Raw genomic sequence first — 18,066 nt, 5'->3', positions numbered from 1 at the left:
CAGAATGGATGTTCAACATGTTCATTCACAGTCGTAACTTCTCCTCATTATCATCAACAATACATTCTTCGGCAACGGCTGTTTCATCATCAAAATTCGGGTATTGACCAATATCAAAATCATTACACGCAGGGTCTGTTTCTTCTTCTGAAACATCATCAAAATCCGTGTATTGACCAATATCAAAGTCCGGATATTGACCAAGACCAAATTTCGAATACTGACTAGTACTCACAATTTTTCTGTTGGCTCATCATCGTCTAACTGGTCAATACGAAAACCGGAATTTGGTGCTGAAAGTTGATTGGGATTTGGATTAGAGAAAGGTTGTGGGTTTTGAGAAAAACTTAGTTGATTACTACCCGCTACTGACCCAACAATACTACTTCTAGGTTCAACAACATACAATGTAACATCATCTTGTGAAACACTAATGTAAGCAATGAATCGTTCAACATCTTCATTGTCGGTTAACAAATAAACTTTTCCATTTCTCTGATAAGATAGCCTAAATCCACTTAGGGGCTCTAAATTCAATTATTTGAAACACGTAGCATTAGAGTTTCATAAGTTAACTTTTGTAAAGACAATTTTAGTTGAAGATTCATGGGTAAAGGCATATATTGTAAAACACCATGAACATTATCCCATGACCCTCCAAAACACAAATCTATCCAAACATGATCAACATTAGATGATTTCATGGTTGTAAATTAATTTACTAAACAGACGAGCTGCGAAACTAAAACCTGTTGCCGGATTGGGAAGGATGTCGTTGGATATAGGAACGGATGTCGCCGGAGAGAGTGATAGATGGAGATGGAATGAGTTGCGATTTAGGGATTTAGTTTATGATTTCAGTGTTATATACCCAAAATTTCAGTGTTGTGATTTACAGATTCTCGTTGCGATTTACGGATTATCGTTGCGATTTACAGATTCTCGTTGCGATTTACGGATTATCGTTGCGATTTACAGATTCTCGTTGCGATTTACGGATTATCGTTGCGATTTATGGATACGCGTTGCGATATACGGATACGCATTGCGATTTACGGATACGCGTTGCGATATACGGATACACGTTGCGATTTACGGATACGCGTTGCGATTTATGTGTTCGCGTTGCGATTTTCATATTCGCGTTGCGATTTTGGAAAATCGCAATGCGAATTTGTACTATCGCATTGCGATTTTCAAGAATCGCGTTGCGATTTTGGAAACTGATTTGCGATTCTGGGGATCGCGTTGCGATTTTTATTTCGCGTTGCGATTTTGTTGGTCATTTTGGCAAATCCAAAAAAAGTTGGTTAAAATCGTATATTATAACTTTTTTTGGTCACTGAGGCGATTTTCTCTTTAATAAAAGCCTTTAAGTTGGGGGATTTGAAATTACTTCCCTTCAGTAGACATTATCATGTTCCATCGTACAGTTCACTGCCATAGCTGATTTTAAGCTTCATCTAATGGCTTTATGATTTATAGTTTTCTGCTTTTTGGTTGAAAGTTGTTTGTTGTTAAATGCATTGATATGACTTGATTACCTGAATATGTTCTTTCCAGGCTGAACTTAAGGCTAAGCGGGAGATGGAGAAATCAATATTTGAGGAATCCAGGAAAGAAGCTGAGAGGAAATATGATGAACTTAATGAACAGGTAATCATGGGTCTGACAGCTGCTTGTTTATTTATTTTTGTTCTTGCTTCTTAGTCCTTTCTCTTCATTCATTCTCACCGGTGCAGTAAATTCAATTCTACTCATGAAACAGTTATTTTCCTCTGTTACAGATTTGCAAACTAAATTGTATTTATTGTAGGATTTTACATAGTTAATATAGGATAGTACTTTAAATATTATAGGACCCTTATACTTTTATACACATCATGTTGACGAAAAAAATATAAGAGAGAGTGTTCTATTTCAGAATTCTCCAAAAAGGTTGAAGCATGTCTTCCTTGTACTACTATTTTGTTCAGAGTGAAATAATGTACTTGAGGATATATTTTCTTGATCATCCCCCAGCTAGAATATATATATATATATATATATATATTATAATGCAAAAGGTTAGAAAAATGCAGTTTTTATATGACTGTTGATATGAGACTTTATCTTGTATTCTTCAGAACAAGATATTGCATGGTCAGATTGAAGCTATGCATATTCAGTTGGCTGAGAGAGATCGTGGTTCTATTCAAGATTCACATGGTGATTCTGGTTTGCAGAATGTAATTAATTACCTCCGGCTGACAAAAGAGACAGTAAGTTCTCTTTTTTTTAACACTATATGTGTTTTTGTCTTTCTCTTTCTGCCTTTATTTTTTAATGTTCTGTGATTTTTAATAGGCAGAGACAGATATATCTTTGTTGAAGCGGGAGAAGTTACGGTTGCAATCACAAGTTAGTAATTCCTCTCCATAATATCAACTGCGTTGCATACGTGATGTTCTGAAGCACATATTATTTTGTAGTCAATTCTAGTTTTCTATCTACCTATTATGTTTTTGTCCTCAGTAAAATAAAAAAAAATTCAGGTTATTTTCCAATTTTTTAAAGTTATTTGCCCCCACTCAATGACTTAATGAATTTGTTTTAGTTTTTAGTACTTGAAAACTCGACTTTAATTGCCTTTGATCACAACTACAATGTCGATGTGTTTAGTTGAAATTTATTGTTTGCTCAAAAAGAGGTGCAAAGGCTTTGTATGGCAAAAGTATTTGAATAATACAATAGAAAAAAAAATATTCACATAATACAGTCGAACAATTATTTATTTAAATAAGGTGATTATTACAGTGACCATCATAGGTCTCCAAAAATATATGGCAATCTATGGAGTATATGGCAACTTATGGAGCTGCAACAGTGAAAGAAAAGAGAAGAGTTGTTGCGATATAAGAGACTTTGTTTCAAGGAACACTTGACGATCTATGAAACACTTGACAACCTATAGAGCACTTGACGACCAATGAAATCACTATAATAAATACCCCGTTCAAAAAATAATTTGGATAGAACCTATATAAAAGAAATTTTTTTTCCAACGCCCTACATGGGCGAGGAAGCTGGCTTTGTATATCATTAAGTGTTGGCTTCATTATGGAACATCAGTTCTGTTTCTTCATGGGATTGTTTAAATGGCACAAATTTCCTGGCATTTATTTTGTATCTTGAGAATGCTCTTAAGGCAGAAGAAAATGTCAAAGTCACACCTAATGCTGAGCGTGTCAATTCAAGAGCACTGTTAGTCTCCTTACAACACCAGGTTAGTCTCCTTGCAAAATAGTGTTGTTAGGGGCACTCAGCTTTCCCCCCACGCTTTTTCCCCCTTTATATAGATTCTTTTAGTCCAATATTTGTTGATATCATGTCAATTTCAGTACCCTTTCAGAGACCTAGCCTTTGTTATTTTATCCTATTTCTTCTAGTATGCCCTTATGTAATATTTTTTACGGAAGTCCCGATAGTTAAATCATGTAATATATGCAGATTAGGGAAATGAATTTGCTCCGTGAAAGTAACATGCAGCTTAGAGAGGACAACAAGTACAATTTTGAGGAATGACAGGTATGTCTTTGGAGGAAACTTGCACTCTAGTAGGCCTAGGATCATTTTGGGGAAAAATCAATTTAGCTTCTTTCAGGAATAAGCAGTGTTTTTTATATTTATTTATTTATTATATTTTTCAATTTACAAGTTTACCTTTTTTGCTTATAGAAATTACGTGAGGTGTCTCATAAAAGTAGGATTGAATCTGAAGCCCTAGAGAGTCAGCTGATGGAGAGGCAATTTGAGCTCGAAGCTTCTAAAAGGGAAATTGAAAAGCATCAGACAGAGAGAGAGAGGTCTTAGAAAATAGGGTCTCCGAGGTAAGAACATGGGTTAAAATGTAGAGTGCTATTTTTCTCTTTCTTGCACCGTTTTAACGTTTACTCCTTTTGTGAAGTTACTTGAGAGATGTAGAAACATTGATGTGGAAGACTATGATCGTCTGAAAAATGATGTGCAACAGAAGGAGGTATGATGATCTTTTAAGAACACATCACTTTGTTATAAGCATTTAAATTTCAATTTGTGGAAGTAAACTTTAGGATCACATTGATACAGTCCCTTGTAATAGATCTAGTTATGGCACGATGCAAGACAGAATCAGAATTGGTGCGGGGAAGATTAGGAGTTTGGTAAGAGATTTTCTTTTGCAGGCCTATGGTGTTGGTTCTTTATGAAAAAACCTGCAATCTTTTTGAGTTGAAGTACTGCATAACTTTTATTGAATTCAAATTACCTGAAGGCATGACAAAGTAGAGGCATGTCCTCCTAATGCTCATGGAATGAGAAACTGGAGGCATATCCTTCTAACTAGCAAACATGGAAATAGGAAAAACATAGTAACAGAAGCTGAAGTCATTAATACTTTGTTTTATTAGATTTCCCGTGTAAAACATTGGTAGACTAAAAGGGTACTAACACATCCTTTTCATTCTCAATTATTTGAATTATTCCTTTGTTCACCTTTTGCTTATTTCTCTCTCTCTCTCTCTCTCTATATATATATATTTATAAGACCTTTGCTTATTTCTATTAATAGTTAGTTTATTTGTAGCCCTTTTGAGTCTTTTATGCTATTTATTATACAGCCAGAATATTGAACATGATTGGTCCTGCTTACAAAAAACACGTCGAAAGTTTTTACTGGAAATGGAAATGGAAATTAAATTTAACCAATTTTTTATATTTATAAATAGGGGCCCTACTTTTTATAAATTAATAAAATGTTTAGTTTTTTTACCTTCTTTTCAATTTCTCTTATTTATTCATTCAATTTTGAATTAAATTTAATCATTTTTCTTTTCTTTTCTTTTTCAAATCTTACTCTTCAATTTATTAATATTCTTTAATTTTTAGTGTTCTTCATTCTCAATCTAACAATATAATAATATACAATTAATTTTTATCGATTATTCAAAATCAAGCAATGTATCATACATGCATTCAATTTTATATTTATTCTCTTTAGTTGCATTTAAGGTGTTTTCGAAATAAATAATAAAAATATTTCATAAATTTAATAATTCTCTATGATTTAAAATTTAATAATTCTCTATATTTATTATGTATATTTTGAGTTTCGTCGAAAATGTCTGGGACGAATATTAGGTTTTTTGAGGTGTGAACGAGTCTCATTTCCTTCATTCTTAACTTGGTATCTTTGATTCACAAATTCCAGAATTATTTTAAAAGATTCCTAGCTTTATGCTTAGCCTTGAGCTTCTTTTATCATCCTTTCACATTCGCCTCTCACAATTGATATTACAACACATTTAACAACAATGGCTCGTAAATACTCCTTAAAATTTATAGTTAGAATAAAAATTTAAAATATAATTAAAATATTCTTTTATAATTATTTACACAATAAACTAGCCAATAAAGATCGTAAAGTAAAAGATGAAAATCCATCTAAAAAAATTTGAGTAAAAGATATATACGAATAGATCTTACTGCAAATATTAAGATACAAAAATTATTAAGTCTTTAAAAATACAATAAAAATATTTTGTATATGTATTGATAACATGATTGTATGATAATGAAATCATACTTAATATACATACATATATATAAAGTGTATGAAATATGTAGTGATATATATATATATATATATATATATATATAAACATATTAGTTTTGTTAATTTAATTATATAATATGATTAATTTGTTTTGTGTATATATATATATATATAACATAGTATTTTAATTTGTTTACTTTTTACTTTTTAATTTATACTTTATGATATATTTTATAAAAAATGAAAATAAAAAGTAGATAAATAATTTGTTTAATTTAGTTTTTTTAAATTTTTGTAATTTCCCCAAAAAATCAAGGGTTAAAACAACCTTTTTAAATTCATTAAAGTAGATGTGAAAGAATGTGACGTAACTACTTCGAAATATAATATAAGATAAAAAAAATTAGAATAATAATTCAGTGAAGTTGTAATTAAAAATTAAAAATTTAGGTAAACATTAACATCTATTTTTTATTTTAAATGGAAGACTAAAATCTAACTTCAGGGAAAAGAACCTTCAAAAGTTAGTGTGTATATATATATTAAAAAAATTATATAATTACATTTTAATTTGATCATATTTTATATAATATTTAAACAGAATAACTATATTTCACTATAAATTTATTTATAAAAATATATACAAATTTAATTTATTTAAATTTAATAAAAGAATTGAACTAGAAATCGATTTTTAAACTAATAAAATAATTAATTTATTAATTAAATAAAATAAACTTATTACGAAAGGCGTATTTTTATATCTATTTATTTATAGTTTTCGTGTATAAGTAAAAATTAGAAAAGGGTAAGGCAGGTGTGGGTTTTGGGTATTGTTTTATTTATCTCATTTTCATTCACCCGCCGCCTTCAACTTGAAAAGTGCAAAGAGAAGGAGGGAGCAACGAAGGGTGTTATCATTTACTTTCATTATCATTTATCCCTCCGATTTTGGGTTTTCAGTTTCAATTCCATACATTCCCGCGTTTCACATTATCGTTGCGGTTTTGATTCTGTAAAACTCGCGCTTTTTTTTTTTTACTTTAATTTGTGAAGACCGTTGGCCATTGTCAACCAGCAGACGAGTGGAGAGGAGAGGGTTGTTTCTTTATCTTTTTTGCCAAATGCTTTAAAGGGTTTTCTCAGAACAAGGAAAAAGTTCCCGGCTGGTTGGCTAGCTGGTTTTTGTATGTGTATCATCCTTTCGATCTTCCTCTTTTCATTTCATTTGTTTTGTTTTTATCTGCTGCTTAAGAGAGAAAGAGAAAAGGGAGAAGAAAATGAAGTACGTGCTGGTTACAGGAGGTGTGGTGAGTGGTCTGGGGAAAGGGGTAACTGCCAGTAGCATTGGTCTTCTCCTTAAATCATGTGGCCTTCGTGTTACTTCCATTAAGATTGGTATTTTTCTTCGTCTTATGTAAATTCCAATGGTTTCTATTTTAACCCAATTTTTTCACGCAATCCTTGTTATAATATCATCATGTTTAGATCCTTATCTCAACACCGATGCCGGTACAATGTCTCCTTTTGAGCATGGTGAAGTTTTTGTCCTTGATGATGGTGGCGAGGTTCTCCTCTTTTCTTTTTCTTTGTACACCCATTTTTGATCGAACTTTGATGATGATGATGTTGTTGTTGTGCATTTGATTGAAGGTGGACCTTGACCTTGGAAACTATGAACGCTTTCTAGACATCACATTAACGCGTGATAATATAACAACGGGAAAGATTTATCAGGTCGTTTTGTATTCCATTCATCTTTCCATTCCATCATTTCTTCCCATTCAGTTCGAACACCCTTTATTCACTACCTTTGTCCCTTCTGTTTTTCCAGTCTGTTCTTGAGAAAGAGAGGAAAGGAGAATATCTTGGCAAGACTGTCCAGGTATATTTTAAGCTTTCCACTGTTTTCTCAACAAAATATGCCATGCATTGCTACGGCTACCCATGATTTCCTAATTTTAAATCTCTTGTTTGTTCTAGGTTGTTCCTCACATTACAGATGCCATCCAAGAGTGGATAGAACGAGCTGCGATGATACCTGTCGATGGAAAGGAAGGTCATGCTGATGTTTGTGTCATTGAATTGGGGGGAACTATAGGTATGTTCACTTCAGCGATTTCTGTTGATGCATTTCTTGTTTTTTGTCTCACAACTTTTCTTGATCCAGGGGACATTGAATCTATGCCATTTATTGAGGCCCTTGGTCAGTTCTCATATGGTGTGGGTAAGAAACTTATTTATGTCCTTCCTTATCTGATTTGTTAATGTGAATTTTCTCTTAGATGTGCTGCTGGTCTGATCATAATTTCACTTCATGTTTCTTGTTTTAGGTCCTGGCAATTTCTTGTTGGTTCATGTCAGCCTTGTGCCTGTTCTCAATGTTGTTGGTGAGCAGGTATGTCTGAACTCTAAAGACTATCTATTTATGCATAATTTTATTTAGCTTGTATATAGAAGATCGTAGATCATGTTTTGAAAGCTGGAGAAATTTGATGCATGAAATGAGCTTATAAGCCTGCTGACTGTCAATTTCTAAATATCACTCTCACAACTCACAAGTTGAAAATAACAGAAAACAAAGCCTACCCAGCATAGTGTTCGGGGACTTAGAGGACTTGGCTTGACACCAAATATTCTTGCCTGCCGTAGTACAAAGGTTTAAGTGTCGTTTCTGTTTTTCAACTGTATGTGCTGGTGTTGGTTTTGCATTACTTATTAACTTTCACTCACTTTTTTATTTTTGCATAGGCACTTGATGACAATGTTAAGGAAAAACTCTCTCAGTTTTGCCATGTGCCGGTAATGCAATATAAATGCTATCTGTCTTTGGCAATTTTTATAATCAGTAATTACTGTTATTGAGCAAAATGACTTATTTCCAGGCAGAAAATATTGTCACTCTATATGATGTTCCGAATATCTGGCACATTCCTATACTACTTAGAGTAAGTAGTTGTTTTATTTATTTATTATTTTATTTTAAGTTTATCATTGTTTTACTTATCAGACAAAACTAGACTGCAGAATATCTTTTTTATTTATTATTCATTTTTTCTCCTGATAATGAGTAGGATCAAAAGGCACATGAAGCAATCTTGAAAGGACTGAACCTTCTAGGGTTTGCCTCCATTCCGTTCTCTCTTCTTTCTGCTTTATATATATATCTTGGTTGTGATGGGAGTATTTTTTTATGCTGCAGCATTGGGCTGTAGTTTTCTAGGCATTTATATCTGCATTTGTATGAATTGCAGCACTTCAAGGGAACCTGACTTAACAGAGTGGACCACCAGGACCAAAGTTTATGACATGCTTCACGTTCCTGTGGGTCTCAAGCATCATTAAATATGAGTTAGTTGCATTTATATGCACATGGTGATATTATAATGTTATTTGCTGTCATTTACATTGCAGGTTAAAATTGCCATGGTTGGAAAATATGTTGGCCTTAAAGATTCTTACCTCTCTGTTTTAAAGGTGAAACCTTTGTTTATGAAAAACTATTTCTGTTATTATTTCGTCATTATTATCTACCCCATTCACTAAGTCATTTCAATAAGTTAATGCTGTGTTTGCATTAGGTACTTGTGCACTAGATAATCCCAGCCTTCATCCCCCTAAATATGTTCTTCTGTTATATTATTCCTTCTATGAGATACAAGTGGTTGTTTGGCTCTATTTCTGGAAGAGCTTTTCTACTGCAAAAGTAGAAGCAAGGTGTTTGGCTTTTAAAAGTTTGAAACTTTTGTGGGAACCTGTTATTTTCTATATCCTACAACATTTCTGCATTAAGTTTTCCAAGTTCTAGTTTACCTTCTTTGTAATTGGCTTTTATTACGACTATACTCTCACAATACTTCCCTACAGAATCTCCATTTGGGCCAAAGAAACTCTAAAGTAATAGGCATGTGATACAAATGATTCTGATAACTTGGTTTATTATTGTTATAGGCTCTTTTGCACGCATCTGTCTACCATCGAAAGAAGTGTTGTAGAGTGGGTTGAAGCAAGTCATCTCGAAGATATTACTGCTGAAGAGGTGAGCTTACTGTTAACTTTTGCAGCACTGATTTTGATTGGGACATGTAATTGTTTGCCACTAAAGAAGATATTATTCCTCCACTTTACTGCATGCAGTACGTGTGTAATTACAATGTCTGCAATTTACTCCCTTACAGGAACCTGAGACTTTTAAAGCAGCATGGAACCATTTGAAGGTATTTTCCTCCATGATTTATTTCTTTTTGGGTTCAGATTCTTCATTCTGTCATTCATCTATATTTCCTTGAGAAGATCCTCTAAAAGGTCTCTAATTACAGGGCACTGATGGTATTAGTTCCTGAGGTTTTGGTGACAGGGAGTGCAAGGGAAGATTCTTGCTGCAAAGTATGCCCGTTGAAAGCAATGTTCCTTTTCTGGCATCTGCCTTGGAATGCAGATAGCAATCATAGAATATGCACGTTCTGTTCTAGGTTGCATAATGCGAACAGTGAAGAATTTGATCCGAAAACACCAAATCCTTGTATCATATTTATGCCAGAGGTATATAAATTTTAGGGATTTATTTGGGTACAAATTATGTAGAGCTTATTTGAATACAAATTAAAAGTTAAGGACTTATTTGAGTGTAACAAAAGTTAAGGGCTTATCTATTTAAAGTGGTAAACTTCAAGGGTTTTATTTATTATTTTAGCCAAATGAAAATTGCCTTGTCTAGTCCCATTTTGTCAAGAGATATGTTTTGGTTTATGTCATAGGGTTCAAAAACTCATATGGGAGGTACCATGCGTCTGGGAAACAAGGAGGACTTATGTGAAGGTTCCTGACTGCGCATCTGCCAAGTGTGAGAACACGGCTCTCTAACCTTACATGTTTGTATAAGATGCGACACAATTGTGAATTCCTTTAGGGGTTCATATATTCTATGATTATTCCTTTCCCTTTAATAGTTGTTCTGTTTAGGTATGGTGAGCAACCTTGTTGATGAACGGCATCGGCATAGATATGAGGTAGTTTACTGATGCATGGGACCATGTCATTCTGTACATTAGGGAACGGACAAGAAGAGGATCGGGAGTTACCGTCCATCTAACATCCTCTGCAAGGATTTATGGGTACTTCATATTGGGTTTTGAGAAATGAGAATGCTTGCGTCTGTCTTATGAACAATTGAAAGACCTCAAGTATACAAAAGTCTTTATGTTTGCAGTTTAAGGGGGGAAATCGTTAACATGATGCACTTTATATAAATATAATAATATTTATTTGAAAATGTTTATACAATAATATTATCAAAATTATTAAATCCAAATTTAAAGACTAATCCAAAGAAAAAAATTGAAGACTTAAAAAAAAAATCAAATTCAGGCCTTTATCCTTAATAAAGAAAGCACCTTTTATGTCTTTGTAGGCTCATCCCTATCTTGTTTTTTAGAACGAAGTATTAAAAATATTTATAATAAAGATTAATTTGTCAAGTTTAAAATAATGGGATCTATGAAGTTTTTTTTACTATAATTTATCATGGAAAACAATAAAATATTGTTAAATCTCCATTTGCAACATTTATGTAACTTTCCCAAGAGTTAAAAGAAAGTTTGTTTTCCCTTCGAACTAATATTTTATAACTTGATGTTGACCTGATTTTTTTTCGATCAAATTTTTGAGTTTCTGTTTAAAATTAATTGTAATATTTATAATTTATAATATTGTTCCATTTCGTTTAAATGGTTTTTTATAAGTATATACAATACATATATATTTCTTCATATTTTTCATATGTGATGTACATATAGCATAGAGAGTCGAGAGACTCAATACAAACTTAAAAATCAATCTAATAATTACTAAAAGTTTCGAGTTGTATTTTACAACTCGATTTGAATTTAAATTATTTCAAATCGAATTATAAAATTACATCTCAAAGTAATTCGAGTCTATTTTTGTTCAGCTCTACTTTATCGTACACCACATCTTATCCTATATTTCAAGTTATTAATACCTATTATTTATCCATATGGTAAAACTAAACTTAATAACAAAAGATCCCTATAATAACTAAATTTTCATCACCAGGTATATCAACAAGGTTATATACTAGCCCAAATCGTCACCAGCTCTGTCTAATAATTTTTATTAATCAAAGCATCCATTACTAATTAAAGTTTTAGTTTTCATGTACAATTATACTATATTTAAAGTTGTATATTGTTTAAGTTGCAATGAAGATCAATACATACAACTTTCCAGATAACATGGGCTTGAAAAACTATTTTTTTACTGAGTGATAGTATTGCAAACAATGAACTGGTGCATTTGGGTGAGTAAAACTCGACTTGATTTGAAAATCATTTTTTTGGACTTGACTCGAAAAAACTCGACTCGAATTGACTTCGAGTTGTAATTTCATAAACTTGAAAAAGTCAATTACAATCAGAAAACACACAAATTCAAACCATATCTCGTCGTCGCCAGCCTTTGATTTCCAAGAAAAAAAAACCCTAGAAGCACATGGAGGAGGTGTGCGAGGGAAAGGAGTTCTGCTTCCTATTCGAAGAGAAGCATATGCTCTCGTACTGGTTCAAATAAGTACTTTTAAGGGTTAGCTTGATCGAATTAAAAAATGTTCGAATACATCTTCTACGATCACCCACCCTTCACCACCATACTCCTTCATTATGGTCACATCCTTATTGGGACCACGAAAATATCTTCCCTCGCAAGTCAATAACTAGTCACCATATCCTATGCTTCGGTTGGGACTGTCATTGATAAAGGGACAAATTGGATTTTTCCCCTAAATTTGAAGGTTACATTGAGTGTAAAAATAATTCGAGTTACACATTGATAGAAATATTCAACTTAGAGAGAAATATATAGTATCCTTTGAGATATATATTCTAGAATAATGTAAAAATTGTAGATGTTTAGAATATTCATAAAATAATTTAGATATTTATAATTTAATATTATGTCTAAAATTATATATAGAATAATTAGATATTTATAAAGTGTCCACAATCCAATGACCACTAAAATCTATAAATATGGTGAGATTTACCATTATAAAAAGAATAGAAAAGAGTGCAAAAGGTGTGAGTTAGAAAAAAAAATGAGTTTAGAGCTAGACAAAGAAAATAGTGAGGTAACTGTGTAACATTATAATTGTATTGTGTTAATAAAAGGGTTCTATTCTCCTGTAATTATAAGTTTCCTTATAAGTCTTAGCTTTCATTTATCTTTCGATAATAGTTTTTTAATTTTTTAATTTAGTCCTCAATTTTTCATGATTTCCTTATTTCTTTAATTTATCCTTCATTTTAAGTTTTTTACCAAATTGAACCACATGCTCCTATAACATTATAGAATTTATGTAACTTCAATTCCTATTTCTTTTACTAAAAATATACTTTCTTTTTATTTAGTCATTAACTTTGCGTTTTACTCAATTGATTTTTTTAACTGCAATTGTTTGCAAATTTTCTTCTTATTAATTCTTGACTCTTTATACTTTCATAATACTTTACCCTCAAATATCTTCTTTAAAATATATTGTAAAATATTTTATAATTTTATATTGTATTTGATATATTAAATGACATCATAATGTAAAAAGAATATATATATATATATATATATATATATATAATGGTTAGAGAAAATAGAAAAAATGGAATAAATACTTACATAATAATATAAATAATTATAATAAAATTTGTATAGAAACTCGAATAACTCTACTCGAATTTTTTAAACTTGACTCGATTTGAAAAAAATTAAGTTAAATTCAAGTTATAAAATACGATACGACTCGTAACTCGAATAACTCGAAATTTTTTACTCAACTCGACTCGATCGAATGCTCACCCCTATCCATGACAATGAAGGCAACTAGATTCTTGGTTTCTCTAAAAGAATTGGGTTTTCTGATGCTTTTCAAGCGGAGCTTTGGGCAATTTATTGGTATCCTTTGCTTAGTCGCAGGGTTTTGAGTTTCTTCAATCCAATCAGATTGTGCACCAACGATAAGTATGCTCAAGATCCAACTATTTTATTTTTATTAATTTCTAAATAATATAATTATTATTATTATTATGATATGTTGTAATCTCATATCACGTGTTCAAGACTTGCCAAGATTCAAACAGATTATTTGTGTAATTATCAATACAAAACACCACTGCTTATAAAAAAACCATATAAAATTTACATTTTATAACAACAAATTTGTTTGTTAGTAGGTAGTCGTCAAAATGTAGAACCTTTCTTTTTGATACTAACTCATAAACTACCCAATCAGTATAGTCCACAAGAGTTTGATGTTTGTTCCATAATCCTTGGAATATTTCCAACCCTTCTAATCAATTTCATATAAAACCTAAAAAAATTAATATTTTAAGTATTAATACAATGCCAAAAATATTTTTAAAGGTGGACACACATATATTAACCATATAATTTTTTTTGTATAGGTGGACACAATCGATAAAAAAGTAATTATTTTAAAAAATTCAAATTTCAAGATAGATATGTGCCCAACCTAAACCCTTAGTGGATTCACCAGTGCTTAAATGTATTGCATGCGTTTGTTTTTTAAATAAAATTTGTACAATTTTCACTTTTAATTTTATTTTTTCATTTTAAATTGAGTTACGTATGCACGAGAAAATTATGAGATGACCTGTCACGTAAGTAAAGATATGTCCATATGGAAGTAGCATGGATGGGTCGAAGGAGCTAATAGGTGTCATATAATTTAGATATTTTATTTGAATTTTTTATTGATAACTTATTTTTGTCCCTTAATATAAAATCATGCGCCGTCCAAGGTCATTCCTGACTATCTTTTGGCTTGGGGCGAAATTAAAAACCGAGTCCCTAATTCAAAAAATTTAAAATATGTAATATAAAATTTAATTAGAATTTTTTTGGAGTGTAACTATTTATTAACATTATATAAAAAATCAATAATTACAATCGAGATCTAATAAATTTATGGTCCTATTATTTTATTTTATAATTTTTAAAAAGATATCTTATTACAGTTTTTTTTATAAAATAAAAGAAAATATTATATTGATATTTTTTTAATTTGTGGGCTGGACAGACGCCTCTTTTGCCCTTGCCTAGGACTGGCCCTACGGCCGTCCGTTCTTAATGATACATACATGCTACTTAGATTTTATTTTGTAACTTTTAGAACAAAAGACAATTGAAAAGAAAGAAGGCATGTAATTGCATGCATTTGAACTGTTAATTAAAGAAATGAAAGAAAGTACGTAAAGACGCGAAAACAATAATAAAAGATTTAAGTGAAAAATGTCGACATTCTAAGGTTGTGTGTCGTTCGCTTTGGTCGTTTGGTTTAATTAAAAGTCGTTGGGATGATAACATTATGTCACCATCTTTCGTACTACTCGATTCCATCGGCTTCTCCTTCGTTGTGTCCACCTTTACAAACCCTAGACTTATTGTAACTATACGTATAAAAAACACAAAAATGGAAGATATACCCTGAGATGATCAGGACATCGTGTTGTAATAATTTTATGATGTTGTTTGTTTCTTTTTCGAAAATTGTTTCGTTCGAACGAATTTCTATGAATAAAACAAAATCACTTAACAAAATAAAATAATCCTAAGAGGAATCGGTTGTCAAATGGAATCAATCTAAGAATAAATTGTTGATCCCTCCAGCTCTTCTTATTTCTTACTTCTACTTTTTCATCATCTTCTCTTTGTCATCTCTTTATAATTATCTCTACATACGCGCTACTCGAATCTGAGTCCTTAAAATAACAACAAATCTCTAAACAATTAAAATCACTTAGTATTGCAATATTTAAATCTCAATATATTTAACTAATATTATTATTATATAATAGTTAACAAAATTAAAATATTAATATTTGATGTTAATTTAATAATGTAATAAATAACAAAAATATTTTCGTCAAATTCAAAAATGTTTTTCTAATTTATATTTTTTAAAACAAATAACTAAATATATTTAATTCACTCAAAATTTCATTAATTTTTTGAAATAAATAATTAAATGTCAGGATTCAAATATCTAACTTTATTTGAGAGAGCTAATGCATTCTTACTAAATTAAATGGTTACGGTTAATTTCATTAATTTTTGAATCAAATGTAAATATAAATTCAATAAACAGTTATAATAGTTTTCCTCAAAGGCATCGGAATCTAGGCCATCATGCTAACGCTACCATTATATATAAATATTGAGTGGTTTCCCTTGCAGCTTTATATTCTCTTGTAATAGCCATCAATGCAAGTTGTGTGCTTACAAATCCTCAACTTTCCATATAAAATCATCTTTCCTTTCTCTATGATCTCCCCCTTTCTGTCATATAAGGCCCCTGCCTACACCATCCTTCAATGGCTCATTTTCAACTTTGTTCATTGAAAGTCCTGCAGATTTTCTCTCTGCTGCCCTCCTTACCCTGCAACAGTCTCTTGTGACTGTACTTGTGACGACGACGATGTCGGACAAGACAAAGCCGCAGCGCTCCAGTATAAACTCGGTGCCATTGCTTCCATTCTCGTTGCCGGTGCTATCGGAGTCAGCCTCCCGTTGTTGGGGTCACGAATCCCCGCGTTAAGCCCCGAAAACGACCTGTTCTTCATGATCAAGGCGTTTGCGGCCGGCGTGATCCTCGCGACCGGGTTCGTTCACATCCTACCCGATGCATTCGAAAGCCTGACTTCACCGTGCATTAAAGTAGTCCTTGGGGAAATTCCCTTTCTCGGGTTTCATCATGATGATGTCGGCTATAGGGACGTTATGATAGATGCATTCGCAACGGGGTATTATAAGAGACAACATTTAAGTAATAATAAGCAAGTTGATGCAAGTGATGAAGAACATGCAGGTCATGTGCATGTTCATACACATGCCACTCATGGTCATGCTCATGGCGCTGCAGATTCCCCATCTGATCAGGAGTTGCTTTTCTCTCAGCTTATCCGTCAACGTATCATATCCCAAGTAAACTTTTATGTATATATACATATATGTTCCCTTATAATTGAATATATGGTTATATATACAATGATTTTCAGGTATTGGAGGTGGGAATTGTGGTTCATTCGGTGGTTATTGGGATATCTTTGGGAGCTTCTCAAAGTCCAGACACAATAAGGCCACTGGTTGCAGCCTTGTCTTTCCATCAGTTCTTTGAAGGAATGGGACTTGGTGGTTGCATATCTCAGGTATTCAATTCTTAATTCCTACACTTGTACTAAGCAGAGGGGAGGGAATTTGGATCAACACATTTGGTATTGTATTTTTAGGATGTATTGTTCGGTCGTTTCGAGATTTTATCTTATATATGCCGTTAAAGACAGTTGAAAATGCCTCATGTTTTTAAATGGTTCACTCTACTGTAACGAAGAGTCATGAGTCTAAGTGGTATTAGTGCCTCGTTAAGCGGCCTTTGAGCTTAAGATCACTTTTTTAGAATTATTTTATTGTCGACGTTTCATTTTAGGACAAATAACCTTTAGTTGAATGAAAATCATTAATTAACTAACGATCAATGTTTGTCACTGACTGTAACAAGTCTTATGTGTCCAAAGTGATAACATGACAAATGTACGTAAGTGATGTCACATATTTAAAGTAATGACATGGTTTGTGTCACGTGTACATAAGCTCACGTCATCACTATAAACACATAAGACTTGTCACGTCAGTGACAGATATTGACTGTTAATCAATTAACGGGTTTCCTCCGATTAGGGATATTTGTTCCAAAATAAAATGTTGAGGTAAAATATTCTATAAAAAATCAAAGTGATTATTTTATTCAATATTAGGAGTGAATTTTAACATACTTTATAATACTAAGCATGTTGAGAATGTAGTTATACTCAAATTTCGATACACATTATCTGATAAACTTTATTTGGTTGGTGGTGGAAATGGGAGCCAAGGCACAATTCGAGTCCATGTCTGTGGCAATCATGGGGACATTTTTCTCCCTTACAACCCCAATGGGGATCGCAATAGGGATCGGGATATCAAGTTTCTACAAAGACAATGGGGAAACAGCATTAATAGTGGAAGGAGTATTCAATTCATCATCGGCAGGGATATTGGTATACATGGCTCTGGTTGACCTGCTGGCTGCAGATTTCATGAACCCAAGGCTGCAATCCAATGCTGGGCTTCAACTCGGAGTCTATGTTTCACTGCTTCTTGGGACTGCCTCCATGTCTGTTTTGGCCAAATGGGCTTAACTTGTTTATTATTAATACAATCCTTTCTTTTTCTTTTTTGCTTTTTAATTCTTTGGATTTTGCTTCTTCTTTCTCATGAATTATAGGTACGTTTATGTAACAAATAAAAATATATTACTTTAAAAAACCATACATTATATGTAAATTAAAAATATATTAATTTAAAAAAATCTTCTAGGAAGAATAATATTTTCTTTTACTATTAAGATCAGTTGATGGATTCTCATTTAC

The 18,066-nt window shown here is 32.0% G+C and overlaps 1 protein-coding gene and 2 pseudogenes across 1 annotated transcript; all 3 read left to right on the top strand.

The window, feature by feature from the left end:
- The first annotated feature begins 1,513 nt into the window (after positions 1–1,513).
- LOC120160310 (nuclear-pore anchor-like) lies at positions 1,514–4,019 on the top strand. The gene is made up of 7 exons (XM_039170734.1): positions 1,514–1,656; positions 2,127–2,261; positions 2,347–2,400; positions 3,170–3,265; positions 3,490–3,567; positions 3,718–3,869; positions 3,947–4,019. The coding sequence occupies exons 1-5, from the start codon at positions 1,588–1,590 to the stop codon at positions 3,562–3,564; spliced, it is 429 nt and encodes a 142-aa protein (XP_039026665.1). The 5' UTR covers positions 1,514–1,587; the 3' UTR covers positions 3,565–3,567; positions 3,718–3,869; positions 3,947–4,019.
- Positions 4,020–6,627: 2,608 nt separating this feature from the next.
- LOC120160373 lies at positions 6,628–10,409 on the top strand (annotated as a pseudogene).
- A 5,460-nt stretch (positions 10,410–15,869) lies between these two features.
- Positions 15,870–17,837, top strand: LOC120160250 (annotated as a pseudogene).
- The last annotated feature ends 229 nt before the right edge of the window (positions 17,838–18,066 follow it).

This window comes from Hibiscus syriacus, unplaced genomic scaffold (genome assembly GCF_006381635.1).
Source record: "Hibiscus syriacus cultivar Baekdansim isolate YM2019G1 unplaced genomic scaffold, ASM638163v2 tig00111392_pilon, whole genome shotgun sequence".
NCBI lineage: Eukaryota > Viridiplantae > Streptophyta > Magnoliopsida > Malvales > Malvaceae > Hibiscus > Hibiscus syriacus.
Note: the sequence above shows the minus strand (reverse complement) of the source record. Positions and strands in the feature narration are given on the sequence as shown.